This window comes from Mesocricetus auratus, unplaced genomic scaffold (assembly GCF_017639785.1).
Source record: "Mesocricetus auratus isolate SY011 unplaced genomic scaffold, BCM_Maur_2.0 Super-Scaffold_15014, whole genome shotgun sequence".
NCBI lineage: Eukaryota > Metazoa > Chordata > Mammalia > Rodentia > Cricetidae > Mesocricetus > Mesocricetus auratus.
In genome coordinates, this window is record NW_024429186.1 from 35,342,420 (window position 1) to 35,359,606 (window position 17,187).

Genomic DNA, 17,187 nt, shown 5'->3' on the forward strand with positions numbered 1-17,187 from the left:
GCTGCATTCCTTTAATCTTAGCACTTGGAGGGCATGAGGACCTCAGCCTGATCGCATAGTTCTAGGCCAGCCAGCGCTACATAGTGAGTCCTGTCTCAAAAAAAAATGCATGTAGGTACCTTGTCCTACACATGCTGAAATATTAATATTAATAAGTGATGGGCCCCAGAGAAGGCAGCACCAGGGAAAGTTTCCTAGGATCTCTTTCCATTCTGTCACCAGTGAAGTTTTCCAAAGTGTTGGGAGGTGCAGACAGAAGTAGAGGGGCTGGCCAGACCTCAGCCCTGCCCTGACTAAGCTGGCCTGACCAAGGACACATCTTGGGTTTCACCATGGAAATGTAGCTACTTGTGGGGTGCGGGGTGGAGGGCAGGCAGTGCTAGCTACTTACTGGCCGGTAGCCAGAATTGTGGGGGTGAATGTGGTTCTAGGACGCCTGTGGATAATGCTGAAGTCAAGCTCCATTACCACTCCAAAATCACTGCATTAGCCATCCAGAGTGCCTCTGCCTCCACCCACAGCTGCTCTGCCCTTTAACTATTCATTGGGGGCAGAAGCCAGTATGCCAGGAAGTCAGAGGAATCAAGTATCCTTTTATGGATTCGCATATCCCATCTTTCAGTCCCATTATTTGTAATACCGGGACCAATGTCACCGGTTCTGTAACTGCACTGCTAGTCCCCTTGATAATAACCCTTTACGTTGTAAGTTACTTCACTCACAACATATAAAGTGTCTCCCCAGGCTGGGTGGTTCCTGGTAGCATGGTGGTTGAGTGCTTGCCTAAAAATGACCTCAAACATGAAGGAAGAGGGAGGCTGGCGCTCAAAGCTCAAAGGGACACCAACGGCAGATCTACACTTCTGAATGGAGCCTGATGGCTGTAGTATTTTCAGCCTCCAGACACATCCACCATCGTGTCCTTTCTGCCCCTCCCCCGCCCCCTTGCTGGAACAGGCCACAGTTAGTTCAGGCAACTTTCGAGGTTGGAAACGAAGAAATGTCCTTTCATCCTACAAGAGAAGCTTGACTATGCTCAAACCCCAGCACACTGCGTTGGAGGAGAGTGGTTTTTGTCACTGTAAGGCACTTGCTTAGGTCACTGTTTCCCACAATTCACAGGAAGTCCTGTGAAAGACCCAGAGTTTTCCTTCTTTACAGACTTTAAATATTTTATACCCAATATATACATTAACCCGATCTCTAAAGTGCACTGTGGAATGTATACCTTTAGCCCAACAGAAGAGCCTCGTGTATAAGACCAAAAGGGCTAGAGACCTACCATGCACAAGGGACTTTTGAGACTGCTGGCAACCTGGAGCAACCAGCAAGACCCAGAGGGGAGAAAGTGGCAGTTTTAGAATCCATTTTGCTGGGGATGTGGAGGACATCCTGGAAAAATCCCCATTTGCTAGCAGGGCAAGCACTTGGGAGAAGGCCAGTTCCCACCGGGATGCATGCTTAAAAGGAAGACATAGGCCAACTTTGGAGCCAGTGATCAAGAGTGGGGCAGGCAGGCAGGTGCACTGACTGCCCTTAGAACCATGGCTTGTGGGACACGCCTGGGCGCTGCCTCTATATTTTGGACCCAGGTTCACCGGTGAGCAGTAGCTGTCGCTGTCAGACCCACTGGGTCGCCCTCTGTCTGTCCAGCCATTTAAAGGTAAAATTTACCATGTATGTAAGGGAAGAGATGACTATGGCCTTTGGAAGGCATCATCTTGAAAGTCACACTTTTTCTCAAGTGCCTCCCTCCCAGGTCTCCTCCCTAAAGCACTCCTAAGAGGGAGTCAGCGCCACGGTGTGCTTCACTGGTGCTCTGGGACCCAGAGGCAATAGATCGGGGCGAGCAGGGGATGTGTGGCCCGCGGGGCCCCTGGAAGCCTGGGAAAGGAGGGGCGGGGGGGGGGACGGCGGGGCGCGGCTCACCTGCCAGGCTGTTGTAACAGTCGATCTCGATAGCTTCTACCGTCTTGCTCTGTTCCTCTGAGAGATGGCTGGGTTTGGAGAACCCGGCCGGGGAAGCTGGCCGTGCGTCCCGCTCCCGCTCCCCTGGGGGCGGCAGCAGCCCCTTCAGCTCCAGCAAAGCTCGGTGGTATTTGCCAATGGCTTCGCGGAATTTCTTGTCCTTGTAGCACTGTGCCCCTTGGCTCTTGAACTCGTGCGCGCGCCGGATGAGCTCCGCTGGCTCGGCCGCCGCCCCAGCCTGGCCCCGCTCTGGGGCTCCTCCGCCACCCGGGACGCACGGTGGCGGCACGGGACGCGGCCCCTCGCCCAGCGCGGGCGGGCTAGGGTTCCCCGAGGCTCGGGCCGCCAAGCCCTTCCTCTCCATCCGGCCGCCGCCCGCGCCTGGAGCGCGCCGCGATCCCGGCTTTAAAAGCGCCGGGCGCTGGCTTCGCGCCCCGCAGACTCCGCGGCGGCCGTGACCCTGGGCGCCGTGCGCTTGCCTCGCACTCCCATCCTAGTCGCCAGCCGCCAGAGACTGCTCCCTCCTCCTGCGATCTCTCCCCTCCTAGTCCCCCCCCAGCCCCCGCCCCCGCGGCGCCCGCCCTCGTCCCCGCCCTTCTTTGCTCCCGCAACCTGCCGCCGCTGGGTACCGGACCCTGTGCGCGCCTGGACGTGGCGCAGGAGACAGTGGGGCCTGACTCGGGTGGTGGTGATTGTCGCTGACCCGGAAGAAGCTGGGCTTTCTCAAAGGAGGGGAGGATTAACGACAGAGAGGGCCCCCTGGTTCTTATTCATCCAGCCTTCCCCGGCGCACCGTGGCGGAAAGAGGCAGTGGGGGAGGGGTGAGTGTGTATGGGGAGGACGGGGGGGGGTCACCCCAATAGCTTTCTTTAGAACTAAAGAGAAAGGAGACGGAAGCAATGAAAAATAGGCAGGAGCAATTGCTTGTTTTGTTTGCAGTAAGACATTACTATTTTAGGTGACAGGGCCTCCCCTTTGTGGATCCAGGTTGTCGCTGAGGTGTGTCTCCTGGGCTCCCAGGACACTGGGTGCACGTCTGCTTGCCGGCCGGGCGTTGTATTCCTGGAGCCTATGTGTGCTTACGCTATGTGCGTGCGCAGCTATGCGGAATGAATCACAGAATGGAAACACCTGTTACTGTTGGTCACCAGGCTTGGCGGGCACAGGGTTCCAGTTTCCATTACTAGACAGTTCCGCGCCCTTCCTGAGGAGGCTCCTCTCCTTCATTCTTTCACTCAATCTTGAGTGTCAGCTGTGTGCTGGAGATTGGCTGAGGCCCATAGGCAGATGAAAACAGGAAAATTACTCCCCGCCCCCTGCACCCCAGAAGTGCCCAGTTTACTGCAGGATGACACACTCCCCATTAGCAGTCACTGGACCAGGCGGTGGTTGGAGAGTGTCACCAAGGAGGAACAAGAAGTGCTGTGGCGCTCTGAGGAGGCCTTATGGGCATATAATATCATTTGAGGACTCTGAAGGATGGGCAGGATTTGGGCATAAGGAGGAAGTAACATTACCAGTCAAGGCTAGAAACGCGCATAGAGCTGTGATGTTTGACATCTCAGGTGTATTAGGGCACAATGATTTGACTTCGTGGCTGTGGGAGTGAGAGATGTCAGGAGGAATTCCAGGGGTTTCCGGATGAAACATTGATTTATAGGCAGTGAAGAAGATAGATTCGTTTTTAGGGTCTTCATATCATTTATGATGCAAAGAGAGAGAAAAGAAGCTCTCAATGATCGTCAAAGTGTGGTTCCCAGGTCTGAAGCATCAGCATCTCCTGGAAAACTGTTTTATGCAAATTCTAAGGTCAGAGTTCAGGCCTTCTACAAGGGAACCTCAGCCTTGGATCCGGTAACCATGCTTCTGAGGCTCCAAGACCATAGACACTGCTCTGAAAACTTCCAACTCAAAAGTTCAGGCCTTGGACCATCAGTATCAGCGTCACTATTGAGCCTGTGGGAAGTGCTGTGGGTGCCAGCCCACCGACCCAAAAGTTGCACTTTAACAAGATTGGCAATGATGTGTTCGGCTACTAGACTGACCTGCTGCTTGGCTCTAGAAGTTTAGGAGAGTACAGAAAACTAGCAACATTATCTCCACCCCCTCCCTGACAACCAGGCTTATAAGGTCACCTCCAGACTCTAGGTAAAGTTTGTATTTCTGTTTAGCAAATATAAGTGGTATGGGACAATGCTTGCAATTTGTTTCCTTTTTTAAAAAAAAGTTTTATGTTTTGTGTGATTGAACATTCTTTCACTGCTACCCCCTTGAAGAGCTGGTGATCGAACCTGGGTCTTCATGCATGCTAACAAGTGCTCTACCACTAAGCTGGGCCCCTATCTATGCCTTGTATTTGTGGCTATATAATAGTTCGCTGTATGTTCAAATTTGAACTTAAGGACAAGACTTTAAGAAGCAGATAACCCATGAGACATTACCTTGAATATGATGTAGAACTCAAGACATGACCTGAGTACTCATAAGAATGAAGGGGAGCACCAGTGAGGAAGGGAGGGAAAACCATGAGGGGAGGGAGTACGGAAGGAGTTACTATGCCCATCTGTCCCACTTGGCAGTGCTGAATGTGGGTGCCTGGAATTATTTTATTTGCTTGTTTTCAGTATGCTTCTGTCTGGCTAAGCCACCCATTTGTAGTGTGTTCTAGCTTCCCAGAAATGCTTGCTTCCCCTCAGATGGAATTAAAGAAGTGCCAACAAGAATCTCTTAAATATTCCTTCATTAATTATTGACCATATGCCGAACATTATTTTAGGAAATGAGCAGACAGTGAATGTAGGAGCTATAAATTCAGAGTTCCTCAGACTTTGATTCATGTTTGAATTGCCTGATGATCTTACAAATGTGCCTCTCTGATTCTGGTCACTTAGGGTGGGGTCAACTTCCATAATTCTAATAAGTTCTCAGGTGTGCTAGCTCTGTTTGTCCATGGTGTACTCTAGAAAGAGCAAGTTCTAGAGGAAGGGGTTGCTTCAGATTTCCCCTTTTTTCTAGCTTTACATTTCCTGGTGGGGAGGATTGTTCAATCTATTGGTCAGATTCCAGGGAACATATTAGTCCACACTTAACAAGAGCAGAGTCATCAGCCCCCACTTAGTTTAGCTCTTTCTTCGACTTCATTTGGATGCTATAGGTAAAGGGAGTCAGGGCCTTCTTGTTGGATCTGGCTATCTTGCTTTCTCCTTCTCAAGTGAATAATGACATATACTTTTTAATACTTGCATTTCTTACCGAGGAGATTTTGGAGCTTTGTTCAAGAGGGAAAGTCCCTTGGAAGCTGTTGGTTCGGGTTGCTGGCCCTAAGAAGAGAATCCTGCATAAACTTGGCATAACTCAGTTGCATGTAAAGAGCTATTTTGATTTCTCCTCCATCAGTGGCCCTCAGGTATACTGCTTTCTCAGGAACTTCACAGAGAAGGATGCCTGAGCCACAGTGGGGCCGAGTCATCATGGACCTTTGGTCCACCAGCATCAGAACTTCACCTGCCATCTGGGCACACCCCTCAGAATCCTATGGGTGGTCACATCACTCATGGCATAACTCATTACTGCTGAGGCAGAGGGAGGGGAAGCATTTGGAAGGAAAGAATGGTGGTAAGCAAGGTGCTCCTGCTCCATACGAGTCAGCCCTGTATCTTCTCTGGGTCTTGACATTGATTCTGACTCTTTCACTGTCCACTGGTCTTCAAAGCCCCCTCTTTTTGCAATCTCACTCAGAGCTTGCCTACCTCCCAAGGAGAAGGCTGGAGCTTTGTGGCTTCTTCCTTCGACTCTGTTTCATTTGTTTGTTTTTAATTTTTATTTTTAAATTTAAATTAGAAACAAGGTTGCTTCTCATGTCAATTCCAGGTCCCTTTCCCTTTCCCTCCCCTCCTCCCACCCCCTCCCCCCAACCCTTCCAATATCCCCTCATTTCCCCAGGGAGGGTGAGGCCCTCCATGGGGGTGTCCATAGTCTGTCATTTCATCCAGGGCAGGGCCTAGACCCTCCCCCAAGAGTCCAGGGGTGAGAGTGCATCTCTCATTGTTGGATGGGCATCCAAAGATCATTTGTATGCCCGGGATAAATACTGATCTACTACCCAAGGCCCAATAGATTATCTAGGCCTCCTCACTGACACCTACGTTCAGGGGGTCTTGATCAGTCCCATGCTGGAATCCCAGCCATCAGTCTGGGATTCAAGAACTAACCCTTGTCAGGTCAGCTGTTTCTGGGGGTTAAACCAGCCCAGTCTTATCCCTTTGCTCATCAGTCCTCCCTCTCTGTCACTGGATTCCTTGAGTTCAGCTCAGTGTTTAGCTGTGGAAGTCTGCCTCTGCTTCCATCAGCCATTGAATGAATGTTCTGTTTCCCAGACTCTCTGGCCATGGGATTGTAGGCTGGCACTCCTCAGATCTATGACTAAAATCCATATATAAGTGAGTACAAGCCATGTTTCTCTTTTTGTAAATGGGTTACCTCACTCAGGATGGTTTCTTCTAGTGCCCATCATTTTCAGCTCTGTTTCTTGAGCAGACATGGACATATATCTGAATCTTGTTTATTCAAATCAAAGCTTTTCAGGGTTTGATCACATGCCAACCAAACCGAAGCTATTTTGAGGATGTTTTGCTAATTGCACTGAACTTCACAATTTACCTGAGAAGCATTATAGTATTTCCATCATCTGTTTTCATCCATATGTAAGAAATAAATCATTATGTTCTGTATTCAGTATGGGGTGCCTTTATAGATCGTCAGGGAACCACAGAGAAGCAGGAGGCACTGGGCCCCTGTCTTCCCTAGTTGGCAGCTGGCACCTGCACTGTCAGCTCATCACAGGGTTTAAAAGTTACGGTCTGCCATGTGACCCAGCCCACACATTAGAGAAGGAAGGACTCTTGAGCCCCAGGATATACGTTAGATAAGGCCTTGCTTCCTGAACCAATAGGATGGAGAATTTGGAGGGGGAACAATGCCTAGACACAAAGCAGACAGTACCTCCATGAGAAGCTTAGCCAGTAAGGAATTCAGGAGACAGAGAAATATGATTAGGGATAGAAAAACAACTTTTAAAACCAAATCTAGAGGCATTTTGCCTTTTGTCCAGGCTGATGCCCAGTGTCTGAAGAACTGAAAACAAATCTGTCTCCCTTTCACTGTGAGTTCCCAGTTGTCTTACTATGAAGAGAGGGTCACTGTTTCTCACAATAGTCTTCAAATATTCTTCTATAGAAAATGTTAAGATTTTAAATTATTTCAGGTCTATATGTAGTTAGCATGTGTCTCATATTTTAACCATGTTACCTTCTCCCCTCCCCACACTGATAATAAATCTCTATAATTTCATACTTCCATCACAAAGCTATATTTTGAAAAACTCTCCCTGCCCTCCCTCCTCTCTCTTACCACACAATCCACTCTCCAGCCTCCCTGTCTCCAGTGTCAATTAGACTTCCCCCTTGGGGGCCATGATACTCATTATTTAGAACTGTTGCAGACTGTCCTTAGGAGACTCTTCCTTCCACTATGCTGTGGGTCTGGGAGAAGTGTCAATCTTTGGTTCCCTCTCACTGCCTGTACCCATCCCATCCTTTATTGATGGCACCTGTTCTTGGTAGCACCAATCATATTACTCATCTTCCTTAATTCAGGGAGGGCACACAGATAGAGATAATTCCCCAAGTCTCAGGTGCTGAGAGGAAGTTCATTTTTTTTTAGATTTATTTATTACATATTCAGTGTTCTGCCTACACGCCAGAAGAGGGCACCAGACTGAATTGTAGATGGTTGTGAGCCACCATGTGGTTGCTGGGAATTGAACTCAGGACCCTTGGAAGTGCAGTCAGTGCTCTTAACCTCTGAGCCATCTCTCCAGCCCCGAGGAAGTTCATTTTTCATTTGGAATAGTGTATGGGGAGGCTTTGGGCTGAGGACTATTCATGCTCATCTTGCTTAGCTGCCTGAAAAATGAGGCAAAGAAGAGGTGGGTGAAAGACAGAGCTAAATGCTAAAATCCTACAGCCATGGGCTTCTCAGGAAAGCAAACCAATGAACTTAAACTTAAGCTATTTTGAATTGTCACTTCAACACAGAAATGCTGATGTGGGATATCCTATTGAATGCTGCGAATATGTGTTGCTTTTATCGGTTGATGAGTAAAGCTGTTTTGGCCAATGGACAGGCAGAATGTAGCTAATGGGAAATCTGAACAAAGAGACAGAGAGAAAGAAGACAGAGTCAGGAGACACCACATAGCTGCCAGGGAGGCAAGATGCCAGGGCATCACAGGTAAGCTACAGCCACACGGTGATAAACTGATTAGTAGAAATGGCTTAATTTATGAGAGAGAGAGAGAGAGAGAGAGAGAGAGAGAGAGAGAGAGAGAGAGAGAGAGAGAGCTATCCAGTAATGAGCCTAAGCCATTGGCCAAACAATTACAAATATATATTAAGTCTCTGAGTGGTTATCTTTTAAATGGCTGCGGGGACCTGGTGGGCAGAGAGAAACTGGTCACGTGAGACCCAACTAGACAGAGAAAAACCTTCTGATTACAGTCCTGGATGTGGGTCAAGATCTGTTCTACTTTGAACATGCTCCAGTCCCATATTAGACACTTATCTTGCTGCTGTAACAAATACCAAAAGAAAGCAACTAGGAGGAGGAAGAAAGAGCTTGTCTTGGTTCACAGTTTGAGGGTATTGCCCAACATGGCAGGGGAGGTACAGTGACAGGAGAATAAGATGGCTGGCTATATCCTCAGTCAGGAAGCAGATAATGGTGAAAGCTGGTGCTCAGCTCCCTTCTCATTTTTAATCTAGGACTCCAGACCATAGGATGGAGCTGCCCACAGTCAGGGGAGGCCTTCTCATCTCACTTAACTCTCACAGCCATGCCCAGAGGCTTGTCCTGTCAAGTTGATAATTGGTAGTGGCCATCACAAAGCACCATGTCACCCACCCCCACCCCAGTGCCTGCCCTGACCCCTGCTCCACAGGATCTCTTTCCCTCTTGGCTGAAGGTGGACTCTAGCAAAGAGGAGGCATCAATATGAACTTGTAGGGTAGGGCTGAGAGGGATCGACACATTTTCCCATGTCCTTCCTGCTTTGGCCCAATTACTTGTGCAATGTCCCATCTCTACTACAGTTAGGAGTGGGGCTCCCTCCTCTTGGATACATGCCTCGGGGGCTCTGGAAATATTCTTTCTTTCTTTTTCCCCAGCATCTTCTTTCTCCAACTAGTCTCTGGGTTCTTCTGCTATATTCAGCCTCTTGACTGCCATGCCTGCTCGAGGCCTCCTAGAGTTAGATTTTCCTAGGTAATGACCTGCTATAAAACTATTTTAAGATATGGTGCCTTCCAGGAGACTTTTGATGACTTGATGCTACAAGATCAGATGGAATTAATCTGTTAAGGTACATGTCAGACTAATATAGTGTTAATTGGAACTTTATACTCTCAAAACCTACACCTAGCAGTATCTTATTTGGTGTTTGCAGATCAGCTCTTATGTAGATTTCTTTTCTTTCATTTTTAAGTTTTTGTTTGTTTTTCAAAACAGAGTTTCTCTGTGAAACAGTCCTGGTTGTTCTAGAACTCACTCTATAGATCAGGCTGGCTTGGAACTCACAGAGAGTGCCAGCCTTTGCCTCCCAAGTGCTGGGATTAAAGGCATGTGCCATCACCTGGCATGTGTACATTTCTTTGTCATTTCATTTTTTCACAATTTTATGTGAAATTCTAAAACTACAATCAACAATTCCTACTAGTAGCCATTTACCATTTTATAGCCTTTCCTGAACCACATGTACAGCACACACACACACACACACACACACACACACACACACACACACACGCGTGCGCACACACACACATTCTTTTTCCTACAAAAGTGCTATAAGGCTAGAGCAGTTGTTTATAGCCATATGACACATTGCCCCCCAAACAGGCTTAAAATGTATCATTTATTATTTTGAAGCAACCCCATGGTTTCTGAAGGAGACTTTTATTTAGATAGTTCTGGTTAAAACTTAAAATTTTTTTGCATTTTGTGTTTTGCCATGTGGGAGAGTGAATCTGAGGTCTCACATACTCTAGAGAAGTGTTTTTCCACTGAACTACATCCCCAACCTAAGGTCCTTGTAAGGAGCCACAGGTGACCTTCTGCCTGGGACTGAAATTATCTCAAGGCTCTTTGGGAGAAGATCTGGTCCAAGTGTCACCCCCCACAAACCATTTGCCTTTGTTTCATACTGCCCTTTGACTTAACATACTGGTGCCTCATCCTGGGTCCTTGGGTATCTAGATTTTTTTGTTCTATGACAAAGTGTCTATCTTAGAGTTTCTATTGTTGTGAAGAGACACCATGACCACACAACTCTTACGAAGGAAAACATTTAATTGGGGCCAACTTACAGTTCAGAGGTTTAGCCCACTATTGTTATAGCAGGAAGCATGGTGGCATACAGGTAGACATGGTGATGGAAGGGGAGATGAAAGTTCTACATCTGGATTCACAGGCAGCAGGAAGAGAGAGATTGACACTGGTCCTGGCTTGAGCATTTGAAACCTCAAAGCCCACTTCCAGTGACACACTTCCTCCAACAAGGTCACACCTAATTCCAACAAGGCCATACCTCCTAATATTGCCACTTCCTATGAGCCTATGGGGAACATTTTTAAATCACCACAGTGCCCAACAAAAGAAACTTAAGAAATAACTTTTTAACTTACAATTCCAATTTGTAGTCCATTTACATCACTGTGAGCTAGGCTAGCCTGGCACTCACATGGCTCCAGCCTCTACTTCTGCATGATCTATCACACTGGGCTCTGTGCTGGCTTTGTTTTTGATAGATTGAACTATCCTTATTCCAGGATTAAATCCTACTTGGCTGTGGTGTATAATCTTTTAAATGTGCTGTGTGATTCGGATCACTACCGTTTTGTTGGGAAATTTGGCATGACTCTTCATCGTGCTATCAGGTGGTTGTCTTCTGGTGACAGGGTAATGCTAACCTCACTGAGTGATCTTGAGGTTTCCCTGCTTTACAGAAGACTGGCCATTCTTTACATATATATTGGAATTCTTTAGTAAAACCATCTGGTCTTGACCGTTTCTTTTTCATTCTTGGTCTTTCTGTTTTTATTAATTGGCGATTCAGCGTTAATATAGTGCATTTTTCTAGGGATTTACTGGCTTCTCTAGTCATGTAATTTGTTGGCAAGTAATTGCTGATAAATGCCACAGAAATGAAAAAGCTTTTAATGTTATGTCAGACTGACATAAACAGTGTCACACAGAAATTATTTGGCTCATTCAGAGCTTTTGGTCTGTGGTCCTTCACTCCACAGCACACACGGCAGTGGGGGTGTGGTGGGAGGGTCACTCACCTCATGGTCCCAGGAAGCAGAAAAAGAGGAAGCCTATTTATGCTCTTAAAATCACAATGCCCTAAACTAGTGTTCTGCTGGTAACATGTTTTGATTTTCTTGTCTTCTTTGATGTATGCAGTGATATATTATTTATGATTTATTAAATGTTGACTGAGGAGTCAGAAAAGCAAAGTCAGCCACAAGCTTTAGAAGCCAGGCACACACCTTTAACCCAAGCAGCCAGAGGTAGTGGTGGTACACACCTTTCATCCTAGGACTCAGGATTAAGAGATAGATGGATGTCTCTGAGTTCAAGGTCACCCAGATCTACGCAAGAGTGAGTCAGTCTAAAAGAGAATTGCAGCTCACACCTTTAATCCCAACATTAGGGAAGTATATAAGACAGAAGCAAGGTCAGTATGAGGCATTGGTTCCTCAGCCACACTGAGGAGAGCCAGCAGTTTGAGACCTGGTGAAGAGTTCATCGTGGATCAGCCCTTTCAGTCTGAGCTAGAGGTGAGAGCTAGTGGTCAACTGCTTTGCTTTTCTCATATCCAGATTGAAGTTTGAACCCCAATATCAGCCTCTGGGTCATTTCATTTTCATGTTATAGATGTATATTATATAGATATTTTCTTTTGGTTACCATTATTGCATGAAACAAAGTTATAGCATTCAAGTTTAAGTTGCCAAAAGATTAACTTCAGTTGCATTCAGACAATGTAGCTCCACTTTCTCCAGATGTTACTGATGTTGCAAATTACATCCTGAATTGTATACATTGTATCTTCACATACTGGCTGTATATCCTTTAACATAGATTTGTCTTTCGCCCTTAATATCCTCCCGCCTCTCTTTCTGCAGTGCTAGGGATTGAGCCAAGTGCTTGTCACAGACTGGCATTTCTCTGCTCCCTGATTAGAAGCTGGAGTCAGAGATGAGCACCATCACACCTTGCTCCCTGGACTGTCTTTGGCTTCTCTTCATTCTTCCTTTGTGCTTCTGTAATGTGATCTCTTTGGATGATCTGGCTTCCAGTTTTCCAGTTATTTCTTCTGTAACTAAGCCATTCTGTTACTAAGCTCACAAAACTTTTTTAAAATCTTTTTTATAGTTTACACCTCTTTGTGTTATTTTCATTTGACTTATGTATAGCCTTCCTAATTTCATTCATTTGCTTATTTTCTCTCTTGGCTTTTTTTCCGGGGGAGAGGGGTAGGGTCTTGCCATGTAGCTCAATCAGGTCTTTAATTCATCACAAAGTCCAAAATGTCCTTGAACTTCCAAAGAACAAAATGTCCTGCCTCGCCATCAGAGCACTGGAATTGCAATCTTTTAGTTTGTTGGACATCTTTATGTCAGATATTTTACTTTACCGGTCAACTCAAATATTTTTGTGGAATTGGTTTCTGGAGTTTTCTTTTTATGTTTTGATTGAGCCATATTTTCCTATATCTTTGTATGTTTTATAAGTTTTGGGCCTCTATGTGGACTTTTGAAGAGCAGAGATGAGTTCCCGTCTTTGGTTTTATGCACCAGAAGACCTTCAGTTAGCTATGGAGGTCCAAGGACTCCTCAGGACTTTTCTATTCTTTTGCTCCCCCTGGTGTTGAGTAGGAGTAGACCTGCATAATTGGTCTGTGACTCACCATTTGATTTTTCACTGCTTAAGTTCTGGTGGCCATTGCAGCACTTGAAGGCAGATGTGACAACAACCAGGCTCTCAAAGTAGGACTGAAAGCATGGGTTGTCTTCTTGTTTCCATGTTGAGGAGCCTTGGAGTGTGGGTTTCTTCCCACCTGCTTAGCACTGCACCATAGAGAAGAAAGGACGGACAGGATGTGCCAAACTGCCACATTTTTACTGGAATCCCTTCTTGGTTTTGTGATGACTGGTGTGGACCTTGTCAGTGCACCTCTAATATTCTCACTGTGGTATTATTCTGCCTTATGTATTGTCACTTCGGTGCCTCTGTGAGGAAAGGAAGATAGTTTTCCAATGTACCATTTGTTTATATAACTGTACTTCCTGAACCCTAATAGTCAATCCCTTTGGGGTTGAGTACAACATGCTTCCTTTGGTGGCATGAAACTGGCAGGCCAAGGCGCTGATAGGGCATTTGAAACTCAGTGAGACTGTGCTTCAAGTCATACTGACCCACAAATGTTTGGATCAGATGGCTCATTCTTGTTGTCCTGAGATGACAATGCTGCGTGGTCACCTAATTCTGGTGCTCCCTGGGAAGGGCAGATTTTATATTTGCCTTTTCTTGAATCTAATATCTCTTCAGAGTTGCAAAAGTGCATCTGGACGCCTGCAGACTCAGCTGTTGCTGCTGCTCGGCCACTGGCCAAGTCCATTATCCATTATTCATTCCCTTTCCTTGCATTCAACCACATCCCAGCCCTATCTAGGCTGCTAGGGTTCTGTCTGTAGACCCAGCTCTGCAGAGTGCATCTGAGAGGGAGAAGCTGGGGTTTGAGGGTGGGAAGGACAGGGACAAGGAGTGCACATGAACCAGGCAATTTTATAGTGGGGATGTAAAATACTTGATTGTCAAGACCAGAACTCTAGGGTTCTCTGAACTTCTCCAATAAAGCAGCCTTCAGACTCCCTGATAAGGCTCCTAAGGCTAATATTAAAAAAGAAATACATGAAAGTGCACATTCTATCACATGGTCTCTGACCATACATTTTCATACCCAGTAGTCCTAAGTAGAGTTTATTAGTTACTTCCCTTCTTTCTTCACCTCTTTCCTTCCAGTCTTCCTTTGTTTTCTATTCTCCAGTAAGTAATTTGCACTGGAGTTGTTACCTTTGTTCTGTCTGCACCAAATACTCTCTGTGCTGGGAATTAAAGGTTCTGCTCTGTTTTGAGCTGCCTGTTATTTAAAGGGTCACGTTATTAGGCAATAGGGGAAGACCCAGAAAAGGGTTCAGACTCTGAATGAATGGAGAGGTCCTCAGTTCAAGGTTATTGTGAGCATTGAAGCCTATGGGAAAGGAACATGTTTAAAAAAGGAAAGCATGTGTGCTATTCTCCAAGTCTCTTGCCTGCTAGGGCGGAGACTCACTGAGTGGCAGTGCATTTGGGATTTATTAAAACATCTTCATCTTATTATCCCACTAGGCTTGTCTCCTTTATGATCTGACCAAGGGAGGGGGAACTGTTTTGAGTTTTGGAGTTCCTCCTGAGCCCTAAAATGATGGTTCAGTTATTGTAGTGCCCCCAAAGAAGGGGCAAAGAAGATACCGCCTGATGCATCTGAAGCCCATGAGAAGAGCACCTTTTGCTACTCAGGGAGTCACTAGACTATGCAGTGGGAGCCTGGCCCCAGCCTGCAGCTGCTTGTGTTTACCTCCCGTAGAGACTATGTTGAGCCTAGACAAGAAACTTTGTAGATGATAAACATTCCCAAGATTAAATATCCTAATGACAAAAACACAGCATAAGCATTTGAAACATATATATGTATATATATACATATATATATAGTGCAGTGTGTGTGTGTGTGTGTGTGTGTGTGTGTGTGTGTGTGTGTGTAGGGATATGTGTGCATGTGTTTGTGGAGGCCATGGGTTGGTGCCAGGTGTCTTGTTCAATCACCCTCCACCTTGTTTATTGAGGAAGGGTCTCTCACTGAAACTGGGACTCAGGGATTCTATTAGTCTTGTTAGCCAGGATCCTGCCTCCACCTCCGATGACTGGGATTGCAAGTGGGTCACCACACACACTGGAATTTACATGGGTTCAGGGATCTGAACTATGCTCCTCATGCTTGTCTGGCACATGGCAAGCAATCTGCACTCCTGCAACCATCTCCCCGCCCCAAAATTTTAATAGTTTAGAAGTATTGAAATGTGGTAAGACTGTGGAATGGGTACAAATGGATGATCTTTGAATGGGTAGCAGGAGGGGGGAGAAGGACTGCAGTGGTCACCAACTGAGGCATGGTGATTAACACTGAGGTCTCTCACAATGGGGTTTTTAATGTTCAAATCCTGACTGCGCCACTAACCACCTGTGTGCATTGAGTAGGTGACGTCTATCTCTATGAGTCAGTTTCCTGTGCTAAAAGTGAGGGGGTGAGGCTTGGGGGGGCGGTAGAAAGTGTGGAGAGGTAGCAGTGAAATATGAAAAGTGCTTGCTGTGCAAACATGACAACCTGAGGCTGAATCCTCAGGGCTCAAAAAAAAAAAATCAAGGTGTAACCCAATACTCAAGGGCATATGGCATGGAAGCAGGTGGATCATGGGAGCTCACTGGCCAGCCAATCTACCAAGTCAGCCAGTTTTAGGTTCAGTGAGAAACCCTATCTCAAAACATAAGGTGGAGAGTGAGTAAGCAAAGTACCCAATGCCAACCTCTCATCTCCACTCCCAAATGCACACATGTACACATGCACACCCACCTGTACACACACACACACACACACACACTCACGCACACACACAATAGTACTTAATCCACAGGACTGTTGTGCTGTGGAATATTGTTAATTATGTAAGATGTGTTGCTGTCTCACCTTGCCTGCCTAAGGCACTTGGCTGACCTAATAAAAAGCCAAATGGCCAATAGCTAGGCAGAAAGAATGAGTAGGAGAAATCTAGGCTTGAGAGAGGAGAGAATGAAGGCAAAAGAGAGGGGCACAGCTGGAGCCAGCAGTTGGGCAGCTGCCAGACAGACAGATGTGGAAGAAGCAGAAAAAGTAGGACTTACAACATGAAAAGTTAAAAAGTTCCAAGGCAAAAAGTAGATGAAGAGAAACAGGTCAAGATAATAAGAGCTAGCAAGAAATGAGCCTAAGCTAAGGTGGAGAATTCACAACTAATAAGAATTCTCCATGTCATGATTTGGGAGCTGGTTGGTGGTCTAAAAGAAAGCCTGGTACACTGTAGGGAAGATATAATGCCAAAACCCTTGTTATTGAGTTTTCTTGACTAAATTGTTAGTAAATTTTATTTATTGAATTTGTGGGACATTGTAAATACTCAATACAAATTAGTGCTGATATCTTACACTCTAATATCCTTTGACAGGGTCATTGTGAGGCCCATGAGAACCACACTATCTGAACTTGTGTTTGTCAATTAGAGGCTGTAATTTAGTCATAATTGTGATATGGAGAGCTTTGTTGCCAAACTAAAGAACCCTTTAGTCTCTCTAAAGAAGGAATGGGTTGTTTCACATTAGTTAAATTTGAAGGACACCCACTAAAGTTTGAATTTAAGCATCTAACACAATTTTAAGTACCGGGTCAGGCTGGAGAGATGGCTCAGCGGTTAAGAGCACTGACTGTTCTTCCAGAGGTCCCGAGTTCAATTCCTGGCAACCACATGGTGGCTCACAACCACCTTGAATGAGATCCGGTGCCCTCCACCGGCATGCAGAAGATTGTATACATAATAAATAAATAAAATATTTAAAAAATACCAGGTCAATGTATCATGTTCAGGCAAAGGATCACCACCAGCTTGGTTATCTGTCCTGAGGAGTATGGAGAAGGGATGCCTTCATCTTCACAGTGATGATGAAGAGGGAGCTCGGGGGAGTATGTATGTGGCTGAGGCAGCTGCAAAGAAAGGAAGGATTTATGTAGTCCAAACATTTTTTTTTTTATAAATCAACTTCAGTGAGTCAGCTCTCTTGAATGCAGCCTATGAAGTGATCATACTGAAGACTGTTTGTGGTATAGTAAGCGCCTAGAAGGAAAAAGATCCAGCATTGATTAGAAACTGGAATTTGCTCCACAACAATTAATACCCTAGACTTGAGCTCTGTGTCAGCACGGTGGGCGGGGAAGTCAGAATGAGACACTCAATCAGCTCATATCCATCC

General features: G+C 46.0%; 1 protein-coding gene and 1 long non-coding RNA gene across 3 annotated transcripts in view; one reads left to right on the plus strand and one right to left on the minus strand.

Moving 5' to 3' along the window:
* The window catches only part of Ttc9 (tetratricopeptide repeat domain 9), a 33,714-nt gene extending 31,225 nt beyond the window's left edge, over positions 1-2,489 (minus strand). Inside the window, exon 1 of the mRNA XM_005072709.4 lies at positions 1,930-2,489. Within this exon, the coding sequence (XP_005072766.1) occupies positions 1,930-2,332 (403 nt within the window). The 5' untranslated portion in view covers positions 2,333-2,489. The remainder of the gene's footprint in view (positions 1-1,929) is intronic.
* Positions 1,515-17,187, plus strand: part of LOC121139307 — a 35,024-nt gene continuing 19,351 nt past the window's right edge. Inside the window, exon 1 of one of the 2 annotated variants that reach the window (XR_005876231.1) lies at positions 1,515-1,663. This is a non-coding gene — a long non-coding RNA (uncharacterized LOC121139307). Of the gene's footprint in view, positions 1,664-2,575; positions 2,790-17,187 lie in introns of those variants that run through there. The other variant, XR_005876230.1, reaches the window with a different exon arrangement.